We start from the raw sequence: 13,481 nt of genomic DNA, 5'->3' as shown, positions 1-13,481 counted from the left end.
AAGGGTGCAAAGGCATATATTCTCAAAGAGAAGTTTGCAAGCTTCAAGATGAAGGAAGATGACAGTGTGCCGGACATGTTCCATCGGATGGAAGTGATTGTCAATGATCTCAAAGCACTTGGTGAGAAGATAGAGGACAAGGACTTCTCCAATAAGTTCTTGAGATGTTTGCCCGCAAGATTTGGCATGTTGGTCACCTTACTAGTGAGGACCGGTTTGAACACAATGACACCAAACCAAATCTTAGGAGATATCATGACCGATGATGCTTATAGAGATGATGATGAGAAGGAAGAAAAGAAGGAGAAGAAAGATGACAAGAAGGATGATAATAAGAAGAGCATGGCATTCAAAGCCACATCATCCAAGGGCAAAGCTAAGCAAGACACATCAAGTGAAGAAGATGAATCTTGGGATGATGATAATGATGAGAAGATGGCTCTATTTGTCAAGAGATTTGGCAAGTTCATGGTGAAGAAGGGCTACCGTGTAAGAAGAAAGAAATCTTCATTCAAGAACAAAGAAGAGTCAAGAAGGTGCTTCAAATATGGAAGCAAAGATCATCTTGTTGCTCAATGTCCATATAATAGCGACAATGATGATGACAACAAGAAGAACAAGAAGAAGGACAAGAAGGAAAAGAAAGAGAAGAAGGACAAGATGGCATTCAAGAAGAAGAAGGGTGGTTCATATGTAGTCACTTAGGATAGTGATGCTTCCTCAAGTGATGATGATGATGATAGTGATGATAACAAGACCACCAAGAAGAAGGTTCTTGCAAGCATTGCTATCAATGAGAAGCCTTCTCTCTTCGAATCTTCATCATGCTTCATGGCTAAGGCCACTAAGGTACAATCTTGTGATGATGAAAGTGATGAAGAACATGTTGATGATAATGAACATGAAAATGAAAATGATAGTGATAGTGATGATGATGAACCTACTAAGGACGAATTATTTGACATGCTAGAAGATGCTAAAGAACACTTTGACATTAAGAGAAGGGAATGCAAGAGCTTGAATAAGGAGGTAAAAGCCCTTAAGCAAGCCCTTGATGAGCTCAAAGCAACTCATGAGAAGCTAGAGGAAGCCCATGAGAAGCTTGGCAAAGCTCACAAAAAGCTTGAAAAAGCTCATTCTTCTTCACTTAAAGAGCAAAATAAAAAGAAGCATGTTGAAACTTGCAATGTAGGTTTAACTTGTGATATAATTGATGAATCACTATCTATGCCTTTCATTGTTGCCCCTACTAACCCTTCTTGTAGTACTTCCACTTCCTCCTCATCTAGTAGTGATGGTCTCACTTGTGACACCTCACTAGTGGTTGAGAATGAGAACCTCAAGAAGGAGGTCACTAAGCTCACTCACACCTTAGCTAAGGCTTATGGTGGTGAGGACCGCTTGCTTATGTGCTTAGGTAGCCAAAGAGCTTCTCTCTACAAAGAGGGATTGGGCTATACCCCCAAGAAAGGCAAGGCGGCCTTTGCTCCTCATAAGACTAGTTTTGTAAAGAACAATGGTCGGTTTTGCACTAGTTGCAAGCAAGTTGGTCATAAAGAGCAAGAATGCAAAAACAAGAGCAAAAATGCTAATATATCCTCCATTAAGCTTGATTCATGTTATATGCTTACTAAGGGCGCAAATGGTGTGAAGGCTAAGTTCACTAGTAAACCATGGATGAGCTCAAAGAAGAAAGCCATTTGGGTTCCAAAGAGCTTAGTAACTAACCTTCAAGGACCCAAGCAAATTTGGGTACCTAAAAAGAATTGATCTTCTTTTGTAGGTCAATTATAAAGCCGGAGGAAGGCATTGGGTTCTTGATAGTGGGTGCACTCAACACATGACCGGTGATGCAAGAATGTTCAACTCAATCAACACCAATGGCAACGATGGTTATGATAGTATCACATTTGCTGACAATGGCAAAGGCAAGGTCAAAGAGCTTGGTAAGATTGCAATATCCAATGACATGAGCATATCCAATGTGTTGCTAGTAGAGAGCTTGAACTTCAATTTGCTATCCGTGGCACAATTGTGTGATCTTGGATTCAAATGCATATTTGGGGTAGATGATGTAGAGATCATAAGTGTAGATGGCTCTAACTTGATCTTCAAAGGTTTTAGATATGAAAATCTTTACTTGGTTGATTTCAATGCTAGTGAAGCTCAATTGTCAACATGCTTGTTCACTAAGTCTAGCATGGGTTGGTTATGGCATAGAAGGCTTGGTCATGTTGGAATGAAACAATTGAATAGATTGGTTAAGCATGACTTGGTGAGAGGCTTGAAAGATGTTGTGTTTGAAAAGGATAAGCTTTGTAGCTCTTGTCAAGCCAGCAAACAAGTTGGAAACACCCATCCTAAGAAAAGCATGATGAGCACTAGTAAAGCATTTGAGTTATTGCACATAGATTTGTTTGGGCCAACACAATACACTAGTATCGGTGGAAACAAATATGGCCTTGTGATAGTGGATGATTACACTAGATACACATGGGTATTCTTTCTAGTGGACAAAAGTGATGTATTTACAACATTCAAATCATTTGTCAAGGGCATTCACAATGAGTTTGAAACAACCATCAAGAGAGTTAGAAGTGACAATGGTAGTGAGTTCAAGAACACTAGAATTGATGAGTTATGTGATGAATTTGGAATTAGACATCATTTCTCGGCCAAGTATACACCTCAATCAAATGGCCTTGTTGAGAGGAAAAATAGAACACTCATTGATATGACAAGGTCTATGCTTAGTGAGTACAATATGAGTCAATCCTTTTGGGCCGAAGCTATCAACATGGCTTGCTATTGTAGCAACCGCCTCTATTATCACCGATTGAAAGAGAAGACACCATATGAGCTCTTGAATGGTAGAAAGCCCAACATTGCATATTTTCGGGTCTTTGGTTGCAAATGCTATATCTTGAAGAAAGGCACTAGATTGGGCAAGTTTGAGAAGAAATGTGATGAAGGATTCCTACTTGGTTATTCCACTATAAGCAAAGCATATAGAGTTTGGAATTTGGATAGTGGTACTCTTGAGGAAGTTCATGATGTTGAATTTGATGAAACCAAGGGTTCACAAGTAGAGAATAAGAACTTGGAAGATGTTAGAGACATTCAACTTTCAAATGCCATGAAGAACATGGATATTGGTGAATTGAGGCCTAGGCAAGTGAATGATGATGAAGATGATCAAGTGCAAGTGCTCTCTAACTCAAATATGCAAGATGATACAAATCAAGTTAGTGCAAGTGGATCTCATGACAATGAACAAGATCAAGTGGCTAGTACATCATCTCAACCAAATGATCAAGCAAGTGCAAGCAATCAAGTTCCAATCCTCCAACCAACCAATGTTGCAAGAGATCATCCATTGAACACTATCATTGGTGATATTTCTAGAGGTGTACAAACAAGATCAAGATTGGCATCATTTTGTGAGCACTTCTCATTTGTATCATCCATTGAACCAAAGAAGATAGATGAAGCATTGAAGGATGTTGATTGGGTGAATGCTATGCATGAAGAATTGAATAACTTCACAAGAAATCAAGTATGAGAATTAGTAGAGATACCAAAGGGACATAATGTGATCGGAACCAAATGGGTCTTTAGAAACAAGCAAGATCAAGATAGGATAGTAGTAAGGAACAAAGCAAGATTAGTAGCATAAGGCTATACACAAGTTGAAGGTCTTAACTTTGGAGAAACATATGCCCCGGTTGCTAGATTGGAAGCAATTAGAATCTTGCTAGCCTATGCTTATGCCCATAACATAAAGCTCTATCAAATGGATGTTAAGAGTGTATTTCTCAATGGTTACATCAATGAAGAAGTATATGTTGAGCAACCTCCTGGTTTTGAAGATGATAAGAAGCCCAACCATGTGTACAAGTTGAAAAAGGCATTGTATGGCTTGAAGCAAGCACCTAGAGCATGGTATATGAGAGATTGAGGGATTTCCTACTCTCTAAAGGGTTCACCATGGGCAAGGTTGACACCACTCTTTTCATCAAGAAGATTAGAAAAGATCTATTTGTGTTGCAAATATATGTTGATGATATCGTATTTGGATCAACCAATCAAGAATTTTGTGATGAGTTTGGAAAGATGATGGCTAATGAATTTGAGATGTCCATGATTGGAGAGTTGAGTTACTTCCTTGGTCTTCAAATCAAGCAATTGAAGAATGGTACATTTGTGAGTCAAGGCAAGTACATCAAGGACATGATCAAGAAGTTTGGCATGATTGATAGCAAAGTCATTAGTACACCAATGGGAACCAATGGCAACTTGGATAGTGATGCAAGTGGAAATATGGTGGATCAAAAGTTGTATCGGTCTATGATTGGAAGCCTACTCTATGTGACCGCATCAAGGCCGGATGTCATGTTTAGTGTATGCATGTGTGCAAGATTTCAAGCCTCACCAAGAGAAAGTCATTTGAAGGCTACAAAGAGAATATTGTACTTGAAGCATACACCAAATGTTGGTTTGTGGTATCCCAAAGGAGCAAAGTTTGAGCTAGTTGGTTACTCCGACTCGGATTATGCGGGATGCAAGGTTGAAAGGAAGAGCACCTCGGGCACATGTCAATTGTTGGGAAGATCACTTGTTTCATGGTCATCAAAGAAGCAAAATAGTGTTGCATTATCAACCGTCGAAGCCGAATACATATCCGCCGGTAGTTGTTGTGCACAAGTACTTTGGATGAAGGCCACTTTGAGTGACTTTGGAATCAAGTTCAAGAAAGTGCCATTGCTATGTGACAATGAGAGTGCAATCAAGTTGACCAACAATCCGGTTTAACATGCAAGAACAAAGCACATTGATGTCCGCCACCATTTCATAAGAGATCACCAACAAAAAGGGGACATTTGCATTGAGAGTGTAGGCACCGAAGATCAACTTGTCGATATATTCACCAAGCCATTGGATGAAAAAAGGTTTTGCAAGCTAAGGAATGAGTTGAACATATTGGATTTCTCAAATATGTGTTGATGCACCCCCACTCATATGACATGCCTCTCCTTCGAGCAATCCAAGGTAAAAGTTGATTGGCATAGCATACATCCTTGCTAAGGACATGTTTAGTGCATCTAGTCATATTTTCAATCTTATTAGGACCTTTCAAGTGGTTATATTTTATTAGGCTCATTCATGAAAATCAAATGTTTTTATGTCTATATGGTATCACTATTACTTCTATGCTTGACTTGATCTAGTGATGGCATATGACATGTTTATGGGCTTGTAAACCTAGTGTTTAATTTAGAAAATGAGCTATAAGTGTTTAACTCAACATGGTACAAGATAACCCTTATTTGGAGGTGTGAAGAAGCTTGTCCTTGGATCAAACCGAGTTAAATATCTTTGGCAAATGATCTAGTTTGGACCAAATTTGGGAAAATGATCTTCACCTCATTGATTAATATTGATAATCTTGACCTTACAAGTAATACTATCTATATTTAGAACCTTTGTGGTCATTGATGACAAAGGAGGAGAGAAACAAAGATAGTTGCAAAGATAGTGAAAAAGAGGGAAGAAATATCATAAAGGGAGAGAAACATAAAGATATCTTGATATATGACATAGGGGGAGAGATATGGCAAAGGAAAGGGATCAACTAAAATTTTGAGCACACAAGTAGGGGGAGCAAGCTCATGAACTTGTTTGGTGCATTTGAATGTGCATTTCATATGTTTGCTTGCATGGCACAAGTATTAAATTTAAACATCCATGCTTGTATGATGTATGCTAGTTGTAGGTTTGAATGATGAAATGAAAACTAGCATGTATAGGATATCTAGTGATTTCACTTCCAAATATTTCTAAGTGGTATTGAGCTAACAATGGTGCTAAGGATGGTATATTAGTGCACTCCGATTGGTATCACGCTTCAAAGGTCCATCTTTTATACCTTAGCATTATTTGGTAGACATTGACTCCTATATTTCCTATCTAAGCATATGTGCAAGCTACAATCCAAACTCTTAGCACATATGTAGGGGGAGCAATTGCTACCATTTGGGGTTCATGAAACTTGTCCATATCCTTTTACAAATGGTAAATATGCTTGGGCAAGTAACATGGATTCAATTGAATTTCAATTCATATCTTTGTGTAAGGGTTGTCATCAATTACCAAAAAGGGGGAGATTAAAAGCTCTAGTTTGGTTTTGGTGAATTGATTAAACCCTAAGTGCTAACCTAGTTTATCAAATGATTATGAGATAGGTAGCACATTCCAAGTGGTGAAGCAAATGAAGATCATAATATAATGATGATACCATGATGATGATCAAGTGCTTGGACTTAAAAAGAAGAAAGAGAAAAACAAAAAGCTCAAGGCAAAGGTATAAACTATAGGAGCTATTTTATTTTGGTGATCAAGACACTTAGAGAGTGTGATCACATTTAGGTTTGATAGCCGTACTATTAAGAGGGGTGAAACTCGTATCGGAATGCGGTTATCAAAGTGCCACTAGATGCTCTAACTCATTGCATATGCATTTAGGATCTAGTGGAATGCTAACACCCTTGAAAATGTTTGTGAAAATATACTAACACATGTGCACAAGGTGATACACTCGGTGGTTGGCACATTTGAGCAAGGGTGGAGAAGTTAGAAGTGAAATGGAGTTGGTTGCAATGATGCTGGCGTCGGTCAACTGACCGGACGCTGGGTCGCTCTGCGACCGGACGCTGAAGGGCTGTGTCCGGTCGTGTTGTCGGTCGGCACAGTGATTAGGGTTAAGCACCAAACGCTGGGCTGTGTCCGGTCAAGCATGACCAGACGCGTCCTGTCGGCAAAAACACGTTTTGGACCCTTACTGTAAACGACCGAACGCTGAGGGTCCAGCGTCCGGTCACCTCTGTCGGAGCGTCCGGTCAACATGTCGACCGTTGAGATCAAACGTTCACTGTTGAACGCAGGAGACACGTGGCCGCTATCAGGCGACCGGACGCTGAGGAGCAGTGTTCGGTCAGTTGGATCGGAGCGTCCGGTCAGCCCGTGTTATGCCCAGTGAAGGGGTATAACGGCTCTATTTCGTGGGGGCTTCTATTTAAGCCCCATGGCCGGCTGTAGCTCATTATCTTTGGTCATTTTCATTGACATAGCAACCTTGTGAGCTTAGCCAAAGCCCTCCCACTCATCTTCATCATTGATTCATCATCTTTGTGAGATTGGGAGTGAATCCAAGTGCATTGCTTGAGTGATTGCATCTAGATGCACTTGGTGTTCGTGTTTCGCTGCGGATTTCACTTGTTACTCTTGGTGGTTGCCGCCACCTAGACGGCTTGGAGCAGCGAGGATCGTTGAGCGGAGGATGGTGATTGTCTCCGGCTCCGATCGTGGTGATTGTGAGGGGTTCTTGACCTTTCTCCGGCGGAGAGCCAAAAAATACTCTAGTGGATTGCTCGTGGCTTGTGTGATCCTTATCTTATGTTGGTTGTGCGGCACCCTATTGAGGGTTTGGTGTGTGAAGCCAATTAGCGCGTGAACCTCCAAGTGAGTGAATCGCCACAACGAGGAGTATCTTGCCGGCAAGCAAGTGAACCTCGGTAAAAAATCATTGTGTTCATCCTTTGATTCCGAGGTGATTGGTCTTCATTGATATTGATTCTTGTGATTGATTAGTTCACTCCTCGACACGGTGGTATAACTATCTTGATCACTCTCCTTACATTACCGTAAACTAGTTGTTAAGCTCTTTAGTGTAGCTAGTTGTGAGAGCTTGCTTGGTTGGTTGGTGTGGCTTTTTAGTTAGCCTTTGAGAGCACACTAACATAGGGTAGTGTCATAGCTATTGTGTGAATAGACACTATCTAAATTAGAAGTGTGGTAGGTGGCTTGCATTTTGAGTAGGCTAGCGCAACACTTGCTTCACCTCATAATTATCTAACTATTTTGTTAAGTGTTGTTGTAGAAATTTTATTAGGCTATTCTCCCCCTCTAGCCATTAGGACCTTTCAACTTGTCAGGACTCCAAACGGTGAAAAACTAACAGAACACCGACGGAATGGCTTGGAGAGCAAAGAAGTTCAGAATGATGGCACTCATATACGGTCAATTTTTTAATGGCTTATGTGTAATTACAAACTTTTTTAATGGTATACATATAAAAGCCTCTTTCTTCTCAGCCTCATGCCTTGCAGCCAATTGCTCCGAATCCACAAGCTTCCCCTTCATCTCCTCAAGAGAGGTGCCCAGTTGCAGCAACCTCTCCTCAGCTAGCATCTTACCACGGCTGGCCTCCTCCAGCAGGTTCACCAGGCCAGCCTCCCTCTTCCTCCACTCAGCCTCACTGGCCTTCATCGCGTCGGCTGAGACGCGCCTGGACGAGCTTCGACTTGGCCTGGATGTGCGGGAAGAGCTGGCTGCAGAAGATGAACTCCATCTGGGAGACCTGGTCCTTCACTTCCTGGATGGTGGCCACGAAAATGGTGCTCAGCCCGGAGATGTACTTGAGATCATCCGCCGCGTCGACGCCGGCGCCACCGCAATCGACAGGCCAGCGCCTTCCCCTCCATCTACACACCCAAGAACAGAATCGCAAACTCAGATTCGTGCGCTTGGCTAAACCCTAGAACTAAAATCGCCCAATCTGGCCAGATCTCCCCGAGGCAGCACGTGAAATGCCGGTTCAAGAAGGAGATTAGGGGGAGGAGCTCACCTCGGGGACCCGATTTTACACCGAGATAATCCTAGCAGTAGCCTTCCTCGCCGCCGGCCGCCGCCCGCGCTCGCCTCAGTGCCTCACTCCAAAATGTGGAAAAGATTTTCAAATGTTTCCCTCGCTACTACTGCCTGCTTTGGCCCGGGCGGGTAATTTACAATTAGGACCCTGCTTTCAATCTATATTCGCCCTATACTTTGTGATATTTTCAAAATAGCGCCTGCACTGTAATGCGATCAGAACCGTCCATTGATGATCTGGCGGAGAATCAGCGTTTTCAGGCTCAACAGTGGGGCCCGTGAGCAGGGGCAGGGCTCCACCTCTCGTCTCGACGACGGCAAAGGCGTCGGCGGCGGCGCGCGCGAAGTGGTCAGTGAAATGCCCGCGCGTGGGCTCTCGGAAAAGACGCCACGCTTCCCATGCTCACCGCGCGCGGCCTTCGTCGGCTCGCGGCGGCGGTCTGCCTCGCACGCCGCTCCGCGTCGGCTGTGGCGGCACTCCCCGGTGCCGGCGCCGCGCGGTTCCTACGACTACGACGCCGCCATCACGGAGTGTGTCGAGAGGCGGGCGCTCCGCGAGGGGCGGCAGGTGCACGCGCGCATGGTGGCCGCGGGGTACCGCCCGGCGCTGTACCTGGCGACGCGGCTGGTGATCATGTACGCCAGGTGCGGCGTGCTGGAGGACGCGCGGAACGTGCTCGATGGGATGCCCGAGCGGAACGTGGTCTCGTGGACGGCAATGATCTCGGGGTATTCTCAGAACGAACGGCCTGACGAGGCCTGGGAGCTGTTCATCATGATGCTCAGAGCTGGTAGATCACTTAAATCATTTTGTCTTCTATTGCCGCACGCACCAAACAGGCTCTTGTCATCTGGCTAACAAACTGACCAAATATGATATGATGTGGCCTAGCACCATAGAGGTCTCCATTTCCAATGCAATTGGTCTAATACTCGAATGGGAAAGTATGATGAATAAAAATATCTGATCTGCTTGGCATGATAATTCATATCTGGTATCCAAACAAACTTTGATTGGTCTAATACTGGGTGCATGATCTGCTTGGTCAGAGGCTAAAGTTATTCTCTATGAAAATTTGTTGGTTATATACTTCTTCTGTTGATGTATTGTTGTTTTCCCCATAGGCATGCATGTCGCACCACTATCTTTGAACTAAATTATATAGCTTTGCCATCATAATTGTATCTAACAATATGTTAAGCCTGTCCTAGTAATCTGTTAGGTCTGTCCTTTTTCTTCTGCAACATGATATCCATTGGCCATCAAGTTTGCATGTTTGTTCATCGTTATAGGATGCACCAAAATTTTGACATCCTTTCAGGATGGTATATGAATGCTATTTTTCTAGCTTAAGTCATATATGTAATCAATTTACTTCTAACTGGCAGGATGCGAGCCTAACGAATTCACTTTGGCATCCGTTCTTACCTCCTGTACTGGCTCTGAAGGCATACACCAGGTCAAGCAAGTCCATGCTTTTGCCGTCAAGACAAATTTTGAGTTACACATGTTTGTAGGGAGTTCCCTTCTTGACATGTATGCCAAGTCAGAGAATATCCAAGAAGCTCGTAGGGTGTTTGATATGCTTCCTGCAAGGGATGTTGTTTCCTATACCGCCATTTTATCTGGCTACACCCAACTAGGGCCTTGATGAGGAAGCCCTGGACTTGTTCAGGCGGTTGTACAATGAGGGGATGCAATGCAATCAAGTTACATTCACAGCCCTTCTCAATGCATTGTCTGGACTTTCTTCCATGGATTATGGCAAGCAGGTTCATGGGCTAATCCTTCGTAGAGAGTTGCCATTTTTCATGGCTTTGCAGAATTCTTTGATTGATATGTACTCTAAATGTGGCAAGCTGTTATACTCACGAAGGGTATTTGACAATATGCCTGAGAGATCAGTAGTTAGTTGGAATGCTATGCTTATGGGATATGGAAGGCATGGCTTAGCACATGAAGTTGTTCAGCTCTTCAGATCTATGCGTGACGAAGTGAAGCCTGACAGTGTTACTCTGTTGGCTGTTTTGTCTGGCTATAGTCATGGTGGTCTGGTTGATGAGGGCCTTGATATGTTTGATCATATAGTTAAAGAGCAGAGCACACTCCTCAATATTGAACATTATGGATGTGTTATTGATCTTCTTGGACGTTCTGGACAACTTCAGAAGGCACTAAATTTGATAGAAAAGATGCCATTTCAACCAACTCGAGCAATTTGGGGTTCATTGCTTGGTGCTTGTAGAGTTCATACTAATGTTCATGTCGGTGAGTTTGTTGCGCAGAAGCTTCTTGACATCGAACCGGAAAATGCTGGGAACTATGTGATCCTTTCTAACATTTATGCTGCTTCTGGGATGTGGAAAGATGTTTTCAGAGTGAGGAAGTTAATGTTAAAGAACACTGTGATAAAGGAACCAGGGCGGAGCTGGATGATTCTTGACAAGGTTATTCATACCTTCCACTCCAGTGAGCGTTTCCACCCCAGGAAGGAAGATATAAATGCTAAAATTAAGGAGATATATGTTGCTATTAAAGCAGCTGGCTTTGTTCCTGACCTGAGCTGTGTGCTTCATGATGTTGATGATGAGCAGAAAGAACGTATGCTTCTTGGCCACAGTGAGAAGCTGGCCATAACTTTTGGACTGATGAGTACTCCTTCAGGCTTGACCATCCAGGTTATGAAGAATCTTCGCATCTGTGTTGACTGCCACAATTTTGCAAAGTTTGTCTCGAAAGTTTATGGAAGAGAGATATCCCTCAGAGACAAAAATCGCTTTCATCTAATTACAGAAGGAGCATGCACCTGTGGAGATTACTGGTGAAAGATAGAAAAGATACAACTATTCAGATTGCTTTGCTGATAGGGGTAAGGTGTCCTTGTGTTGTTGATTGTTTTTTTTTGAGCGAAAAATACAGCAGGGGAGGCCCCCACTGTGAGATTTTATTAAAAAGCAAAAGCCAGAAACTGTACGGAGGAGAAAGAACAACAAAAACAAAAACCACCCAAGAGGCTGAGGGAGCCACTGGTCAGCTAAGAACTAAGAAAAGGAGTCTATACGAAGGAGGAAAACAAAGCGCTTGTCTTCAGACATTCTAAGAGCTTGAAATCTAGCCTCATCCAAAAAGGAGCATTTCCAGGAGGAGAAAGAGGGTCGTCCTCTGTCAAATATAAAGTTATTTCGCTGCTTCCATATGTGCCAGGTAGCAATGATGAAGATCTCCATAAAGAAGGGATTTTGATATTGCTGTTTCAACTGCATCATCATTTGGAAGAAATCACTTTGAAAGTTCCAGTGCATGTTCAAGTGTTGCCAGCAGGCCTGACTGAATGGACAGCTGAAGAAGAGGTGGAAAGCAGTTTCCTCAACATTCTGATTACAGATAATGCAGTTATAGTTATTGCCCTCGAACTTGTGCTTTTTCCTTTTAAGAAGGTTCCTTGTGTTTAGCCTATCCATAATCAGGAGCCAGGAGAAGACTTTAAGTTTGTTACTGCATTTTGAGTCCCAGATCCACAGAAAAGGAGCAGGAGGCTGAACATTTCTGTAGGGGAAATTGTAGAATTTAGAAGATGTATAGCTGCTGCTTCCCCAAATATAGTGCAAGAGTCTTTTGTATCTTATTGAACCTGTATAGATTGAATGTAGTCTTGCATTCTTTGATATTCTTGATAAGCTTGTTCGGACAGAGGAAGGTGGAATTGTGACTGGAGGTTGTTGTTTGAAGGAACTGCAACACAGAAATCTTCTTGTTTTTGGCAAAAGAGAAAAGTCTTGGATACTTGCTCTGCATGACATTGTCATTCCAAAGGTCTGACCAGAAAAGAACAGTAGATCCATCCCCGAGTTTGCAATTAGTGATTCCTCTAAAGAGATCACAAAGTTTCAGGATATCCTTCCACCAAAAAGACCCTTTATCCATAGTTGCATGTGGGACGTCACCATTGGAGTAGTGAGCATGCCAAACAAGCTTGATTGTAGTGCAGATAATGATATGTGATGGTCCACTGAACACACTGAGATGAAATGATATGTATCATGTGCTCTGCATTTTGATTTCAGATCACTACAGTACTTCAGAAAATGTAATTTTGTGAAGGACATAATTCTACTTAGCTCTCTTGTATGTTCTGTCTACTTTAATAATCTCAGTGTCGGGTTCATAAACCTGGGGTCCCTCGAGGACCGTCTTCCACGTCCGGGCTTGGCCCAGGAAAACAACATATATTTCATGGGCCGGCCCAAAAAACTAAAACACAGCGGGCCGGAAGAGAAGTCCAGTCGTCGACCGGAAGGTTTACCCTTAAGAACAGGCGCCCGCTCGTCAACTTCTTCGGCCCACCTCTCCGACCGGAGCACTCGTTTTAGGCACCAGCTGTCTCCAAGCAGTCTCTCCAATCGGAAGGCTTGGCCCAAAACGATGCTTCCTACTCCGACCCCGCAACTCCGACCCCGCGACTGGGGCTCGTAGGAAGTCTGCTCACCGCTCTTCTCCGACCGACGCACCGAGAGCCGACTGGAGTTATCCGACTGGGGCTCCTCGTTCGGAAGGAACCAGAAGACGTGCGAAGAAAGGCAAGGCATGGCTCACAAGTCAAAACCACTGTACCAGGGACCATACCCTGCACGAAACAGTGCTCTGCAGCCACCCTGACACAAAGTATTGTAGGGGCCGCTAGAAACTCCCATATGGAAAGCCCCCCCGCGTGTCTCTGGACATCGATCATGGTATGGGCTCTAGGATTTGCCATACTGGGTGAACATAGCGCGGC

General features: G+C 43.2%; 1 protein-coding gene and 1 pseudogene across 1 annotated transcript; one reads left to right on the top strand and one right to left on the bottom strand.

Annotated features, from left to right (window-relative positions):
* Positions 1-9,107, bottom strand: part of LOC136524280 (protein gamma response 1-like) — a 44,789-nt pseudogene extending 35,682 nt beyond the window's left edge.
* Positions 9,002-12,675, top strand: LOC136522643 (putative pentatricopeptide repeat-containing protein At3g13770, mitochondrial). Its single transcript, XM_066516455.1, is given in 4 exon segments — positions 9,002-9,210; positions 9,212-9,497; positions 10,096-10,349; positions 10,351-12,675. Coding segments are annotated over 4 exon segments (1,827 nt in total). The 5' UTR covers positions 9,002-9,105; the 3' UTR covers positions 11,533-12,675.
* The last annotated feature ends 806 nt before the right edge of the window (positions 12,676-13,481 follow it).

Source organism: Miscanthus floridulus, chromosome 18 (assembly GCF_019320115.1).
Source record: "Miscanthus floridulus cultivar M001 chromosome 18, ASM1932011v1, whole genome shotgun sequence".
Classification (NCBI taxonomy): domain Eukaryota; kingdom Viridiplantae; phylum Streptophyta; class Magnoliopsida; order Poales; family Poaceae; genus Miscanthus; species Miscanthus floridulus.
This window is presented reverse-complemented; position numbering and strand designations above follow the sequence as displayed.